The 7,049-nt window shown below is 42.9% G+C and overlaps 1 protein-coding gene across 1 annotated transcript; it reads right to left on the bottom strand.

Annotated features, from left to right (window-relative positions):
* Positions 1-4,593: 4,593 nt before the first annotated feature.
* Positions 4,594-6,102, bottom strand: LOC121601089. The gene is made up of 2 exons (XM_041929901.1): positions 5,705-6,102; positions 4,594-4,905 (listed from the first exon to the last, which is right to left on the bottom strand). The coding sequence occupies exons 1-2, from the start codon at positions 5,762-5,764 to the stop codon at positions 4,594-4,596; spliced, it is 372 nt and encodes a 123-aa protein (XP_041785835.1). The 5' UTR covers positions 5,765-6,102.
* Positions 6,103-7,049: the final 947 nt, after the last annotated feature.

The raw sequence follows: 7,049 nt of genomic DNA, 5'->3' as shown, positions 1-7,049 counted from the left end.
AACACATTTGTCACCACAAATGCATTAACGCATAAGAACAAATAGGAGTTATGAATGTTGCAACGTGTAGAGTTTGAAAATATTTCGAAATTTGAGGACATCCGGTAGATTTTACCGGGCTTTAACTAGTAGGGAATAAAGATTTTGTAATAATTTGTGTGTCGATGCCTTTAAGTCTTGTTTGTTTCGAATTGTTTTAATCCCCGTGCATCCGACACAAAAGTGGTGTCGAGGTTTTAAAGTGTTGTAGGCTACATTTTTAACTTGTTAATTCTTGTGTTATAACGTACCCGCCATCGCGTTGAATTGTCCCTGTTCGTCGATACACTGTATTACCGTGTTGTCATACGCGCCGCAATTACCGTGATAAAATTGCATCATCAAGAAACAGACGCAGGATGAGTAGCCCGGGAGGAGATCCACCAGCAGAGGAACATCGGCGTTTATCCGAATTATTTAAGCATTAATTATTCAGCATCCGTTTTTCATTTCGTAAATCCACCATCGCAAAATGGGTCAAACCCGCCATCACACGCCCCAACAGCATCAGCAGAAGGGTCAATTATGCTACAAACGTTGAAACTAATGCAACAGCAAATGGCCGAGCAGCAGCAAATTATGGCTCCACTCTTGCAGCAATATTCGCAACCGGCACCTCAACAGCAGCAGCCGTCTCCTATGACAAATAATTTGGAACAGATTATGGATGTTTTTGCAAACAACATTACCGAATTCAGGTTCGAGGCCGAGTCGGGGGTAACGTTTGAGGCATGATATTCGCGATACGAGGACCTATTCGAATGATGCCTCTCGTCTCGATGACAGGGCAAAAACTCGGCTACTAGTGCGTAAACTGGGAACAGCAGAGCATCAGCGTTTCACGAATTTTATCCTGCCCAGTTTACCGCGAGACCTATCGTTTGATAACACAGTGCAAAAGCTAAAACTTCTCTTTGGACATGCTGAATCCCTGTTAAGCAAACGTTACAAATGTTTGCAAATAGCAAAGTCTGGGGGTGAAGACATCCTTGCATACGCCTGCAAAGTTAATCGAGCCTGTGAAAATTTCTAGCTGGCAGGGATGAGTGAGAATCAATTTAAGTGCCTGATATTTTCCTGCGGTTTGAAGGATGAGGAAGATGCAGAGATGCGAACCAGGTTGTTGGCTGAAATAGAAAGAAGAAATGATCTAACACTCGAACAACTCGCGGCTGAGTACCAGCGTATTGCCAGTCTAAAGAAGGATAGTAATATGATTGCATTAGGGAGTGACGAGCAGGTGTTAGCGATTCGCAGAGGTAACCAAAATATTGCATCACGTCATAATCAGTACCATCAGAATCCGTATCACAGGTCACAAAACACATTACAAAAGCAGCCCTCATACCTATGCTGGTTATGTGGAGACCTTCATTGGTAACGCGATTGTTCGTACAGAACACCTCAGTGCCAAAATTGTAATCGTGTGGGTCATCGTGAAGGCTACTGCAAGAGACCTATTCATCAGGAAAAGTATCGGATTTTTTATCGTAGGCCTCATGTGACTAATTTCGTAACCGTTAATTCTTGCAGTGTTCGAGAACGGCGTGAATATGTACATCTAACGATAAATGGGACAGCCGCCAGTCTTCAATTAGATACAGATTCCGACATAACAATTATCAATCAACTGATGTGGCACCGTGTCGGGAATCCGCGATTGATCCAGCCGGAGGTTCGAGCTAAAACAGCAACGGGAGAAAGTCTATCGATTTGCGGTGAGTTTAAAGCAAACATTACTTTTACAACATGACATGAGTACAACATTAACAAAGCAAGCTACGATCCGCGTAGCTGAGGGAGAAATGTTGCTGCTAGGAGCGGATGTAATTGAGCTTTTTAATCTAGCATCAATGCAGATGGACAGCTTTTGTGGACAAATATCAATTCAACTCATGCCAACCAACATTAAAACTAAATTTCCAGCAGTTTTTCAAGGTATCGGACTATGTATAAAAGCTCGTATAAAGCTCCAGCTGAAGCAAGATTGTCGACCAGTATTCCGTCCAAAAAGATCGGTAGCATATGCAATGCAGGAAATAGTCGACAAAGAGCTAGATCGGTTAGAAAAACTGGGAATTATTACACCAACGGACCATTCAGAATGGGCTGCTCCGATAGTCGTAGTTCGCAAAGCAAATGGTAGCATCCGAATTTGCGGTGACTATTCCAAGGGGCTCAACGCAGCGCTAAAATCTCACGAGCATCCGTTACCGATTCCTGAAGATATTTTCGCAAAACTGGCCCATTGTTAATATTAAAGTAAAATTGATCTTTCAGAGGCTTTCCTGCAAGTAGAGATTGAGCAAGAGTGTCGATCAATGCTGACCTTAAACACACATCGCGGGCTCTATCTGTATAATCGCTTAGCACCAGGAGTAAAAATAGCACCTGCAGCGTTTCAGCAGATTATAGACGCTATGTTAGCTGGTTTACAAGGAAGGTGCGGTTATATGTATTGAGCGTATGCGAGCGAGCGCAGTGAAACACAACCGTTGCTGTCGATTGCCAATGCTCAACTGAGGTTTTTATTCTAGATTCTAGTTCAAGGTAGAGAGGGCCATCCGTGACTCGAGGGTGGAGACTACGAGAACCATCTTCTATAAGTCAACCCAGATCCTGGCATACGCTGATGATATAGACATCATTGGTCTGCGGCTCTTCTATGTAGCAGAAGCCTACCAAGGGATCGAGCAGGCGGCAGAGAGCCTCGGATTGCAGATAAACGAGGCAAAGACCAAACTGATGGTGGAAACATCAGCGGGCCCACCAATAAATAATCAGAATCTACGTAGGCGTGACGTACAGATAGGTGAACGCACTTTTGAAGTCGTCCCACAATTCACCTATCTTGGGTCAAAGGTCAGCAACGACAACAGCATGGAAGCTGAGTTGCGCGCAAGGATGCTGGCTGCCAACCGGTCATTCTACAGCCTGAAAAGTCAGTTCACCTCAAAGAACCTGTCGCGACGGACGAAGCTGGGACTATATAGTACCTATATAGTACCAGTACTCACATACGCCTATGAGACATTGACACTGTCCAAATCTCACGAAACCCTCTTAGCCGCGTTCGAGAGGAAGATGCTCAGAAGGATACTTGGCCCCGTATGTGTGGAAGGACAATGGAGGAGCCGCTAGAATGACGAGCTATACGAGATGTACGGCGACCTCACTGTCGTACAGCGTATAAAGCTCGCCAGGCTCCGGTGGGCTGGCCATATTATACGCATGGAAACGGACGACCCAGCCCGTAAAGTCTTTTTAGGCCGTCCACAAGGACAGAGGAAGCGTGGTAGGCCCAAATTGAGGTGGCAAGATGGCGTGGAGGCGTCCGCCATTAAGGCCGGGATAACGGACTGGCAGACGAAGGCGCGAGACCGTGAGCGGTTTCGGACACTACTGAGGCAGGCCAAGACCGCAAAACGGTTGTAGTGCCGGATAAGCAAGCAAGCAAGTTCAAGGGTTTTACAAGTGTACAGTGGTATATGTGAATATATTAAGCACGGTTTCTACGTATTGAATTGGTATCTCAACACTCCCCCTCAATTCAATATCCCTAACAATCCTAAGTTCATTCTTTGCATAGTGAAACTTTGTCTAGGCAAACCTTTCGTCATTATGTCAGCCTGTTGTTCTGCTGAAGCTATGTACTTTAAAATAATCTTTCCGCTTTGGATTCTATCTCTTATAAAAAGATGCTTCACATTCATATGCTTCAGCCGACCAAAGTTTCGTTCATCTTTAGCTACACGTATTGTGGACTGATTATCCTCATAATAAGGAATTGGACTACTTAGCTAGCAACCTAAGTCTTCAAGCAATCGTTCCAACCATGCTCCGTGACATACTGCATTCTTCTTCTTCTTCTTTGGCTCAACAACCGATGACGGTCAAGGCCTGCCAACCCACTTGTAAGGTTGGCTTTCAGTGACTTATTGATTTCCCCCCATAGCAGGATAGTCAGTCCTACGTATGGCGGCACGGTCTATTCGGGGCTTGAACCCATGACGGGCATGTTGTTAAGTCGTACGAGTTGACGACTGTACCATGAGACCGGCATACTGCATTAGTAAGAGAAATTAATTCTGCTTCTGTGGACGACAATGCTATTTTTGATTGTTTCCTTGTGAGCCAACAAACTGTTGCTCCATAGACCTTGAAAATATATTCTGATAACGATTTTCTATCTAACTTTTTGCTAACCCAATCGGCATCAGCAAATGCTTTTAATATCTCCCTAATATTTCCATCGTATATCAATTTTAAATCTAACGTTCCCTTAATATATCTCAGTATTTTTTTCAAATGTACTCAATGTTCTTCATTAGGGCAACTTTGGAACTGGGGAGTAAGTGTAAGTGTAAGTGTAATCAAAACCCTGTCTTTGCAAAAATCCACGGGCTACTAAACGAGCCTTGTATCTAACTTCTTGTTCATTTTCCCTCTTTATCTTGAAAACCCATTTGCATGATATTGTTTTTCTACCTTTTGGGAGTTGTACTAAAGACCATGTTTTGTTACTCTCAAGCGAATTCATTTCATCTTGGACTGCTATTTTCCACTTATTCCAGTCAGGCCTATTCTTTGCTTCTTCGGTAAATCGTTCACAAAAGTTGTTGCACTTAATGCAAACCCCACATAATCCACCTCATAGTTTTCATGCCATCCGGGTGGTTTACGTTCTCTATTAGATCGACGACTCGATGATTCAGCTTCTTCGCGTTCATCAGATCGATCATCCATCGCTTCTTCTTCGTCGCATGTCCTGAAACTTTCGTCTACTGTGCTCGGTTCAGATGTTTCACCAGATTTCTCGATTTGCACATTTGGTTCGTCATCATCGTTTTCATCGTCAGAGATGTGCTGTAAAATATTAACTGGAGAATTAGTTATAGAATTTGATGTCACCTTTAGCTGTGTTGCTCGTTGGGTTTCCTCAAAAACGACATCTCTTGCCACGACGATTTTCTTCAACAGAGGGTGCCAAATGCGATAGCCACAATGACTATAACCGACGAAAAGTCCTTTCCATGATTTCGAATCAAGTTTCTTCCGGCACTCCTTTGGAATGTGAACATGTACTGTAGAACCGAAAATACGCAGATTACGAACATCGGGTTTAACGCCTTCCCACATCTCGTACGGTGTTTTTCCACTAACGATCGCATTTGAAGGACTGCGATTAGTTAAGTATGCCGCTGTCTGCACTGCAGTTCCCCAAAACTCCTTTCCGATACCACTATCACCAAGCATTGAACGAGCCTTTTCAACTAATGTTCTATTCATACGTTCGCTTACACCATTTTGCTCGGGCGAGTAAGGTGCAGTCCATTCCACTTGGATTCCTTTTTCAGAGCAAAAACTCAAGAAACTTTCACTTTTATATTCTCCACCGTTATCACATCGGATTCTTGATATTCTTTTATCAAATTTTGCACTTACAATCGCTTCGTACTTTTATAATACTTTTTCACTTCACTTTTGTTTTGCATAAGAAAAACCATTGTGTATCGGCTCCAATCATCAATAAATGTAACAAAATAATTTGCGCCATCATTGTCCACTGGACTATTAGGTCCACATACATCGGAATGTATTAATTCAAGCACACGACGTGATTGTTATTCTTCTCGCGAGTGAAACGGTTTCCGAGTTTGCTTACCTGTATTGCATGCTTCACAAAACACATTATCGTTTCCGAGGCTTCTTTTGTCCGACACATCCAAACCGCGAACCATATCACCTTTCATCAGCTTATCCAAATTTTTGAAAATAAGAGGCCAACGATCGACGATGCCATTGTTCTAGGTTCCGTGGAATTTGTCCACAAGAATAATACGCCTCATGTGTGTTCGAATTGTTGAAATTCAACCAATACAGTTTTCCACGTAACTCTCCTTTCACTATTAATTTCCCTCGTTTTGTTAACACTTCTACGCACCCATCATCAAAAATAACTTCTAAACCACTGTTGGAGCAACTGCTGGAGTCGAGCAGTTTGGAGCGGAGCGGAACAAATCCGTTCATTTTTTGAACTTGTTTATGCTGACATCACTAGCGGTTTAGATTTAATAAATAGATGGCGAAAAGGCTTTTTCGTCCTTTTCTTCTCTGGCAAATCGTCGTTACAAGATTGGTAATTATTGGTAGCTTAGAAAACAGAAAGAAACGCGCAAGACTTTATCCGAAATTCTCCTCCGAGTCAACAACCACTATTTGTTATTTTCCGTATGGATAACAAATTTGTATGAGCTTCCGGCACATACAAAACTTTTTTCAGGGTAACTGGAATTTCATCACTACCACCACAATCAAATACTATGTCACCTTCATGCCAAGCTGTAATAACCTGATTTTCTTTCGCGACCGAAATATTCACTGGTGAACTTAATTTCCTTAACTCGCGAAATAAACTCTTATTATTCGATATATGCTCCGACGACCCAGAATCAACAATCCATGTTCCGTCAGAATTCATCGGAAATTTCCCATTGTTCACGAAACACACACCACGCGAATCGTCATCGTCACCACCAAGGTACGCGCTGAATTTCTTTGTTGGGTTTCTTCCCGTTGCTTTGTTCTTTTCTGGACACTGATTTGCCTTGTGGCCGTTCTTTTTACACACAAATCACTTTATTGTTCTCGTTTGCTGTTGTGGTTTTCGCTGCCAACCGTTTGCACTAGAAAACGCCGCTGGTTCCGAACTCGAGCTGTCCACCACACTACCACTTTGATGCTTTGTCTCTTCGTCAAGCAGTCGACTTTTCACGAAATCGAAAGTTAAGCTATTCTCCGGCATTGTTTCCAAAGCCGTCACGAGCGTTGCATACGACGAATTCAAAGTAAGAAGAAGATGGCAAATCACATTTTCATCGTCCATTTTTCCACCAGTTGCTTTGTAATCGCGCACCAATTTGTCGAATTCCAAGAAATGCTCTCGAAGCGAGCCACTTTGGTGTTTCAGCGCAAGCAACTTTTTCTTCAAGAACATTCGGGACGCTAAA

Source organism: Anopheles merus, unplaced genomic scaffold, assembly GCF_017562075.2.
Source record: "Anopheles merus strain MAF unplaced genomic scaffold, AmerM5.1 LNR4000026, whole genome shotgun sequence".
Classification (NCBI taxonomy): domain Eukaryota; kingdom Metazoa; phylum Arthropoda; class Insecta; order Diptera; family Culicidae; genus Anopheles; species Anopheles merus.
The sequence above is the reverse complement of the archived record's forward strand: the minus strand, read 5'-3'. Positions and strand labels throughout refer to the sequence as shown.

Bases quoted from the DNA above. Each gene is read 5' to 3' on its own strand.
- LOC121601089 (XM_041929901.1), bottom strand. From the start codon at position 5,764: ATGTGTCGGACAAAAGAAGCCTCGGAAACGATAATGTGTTTTGTGAAG. The intron at 4,906-5,704 runs GTAAGCAAACTC...AATATTTTACAG, and splicing joins TTGTGAAGCATGCAATACAG to CACATCTCTGACGATGAAAA.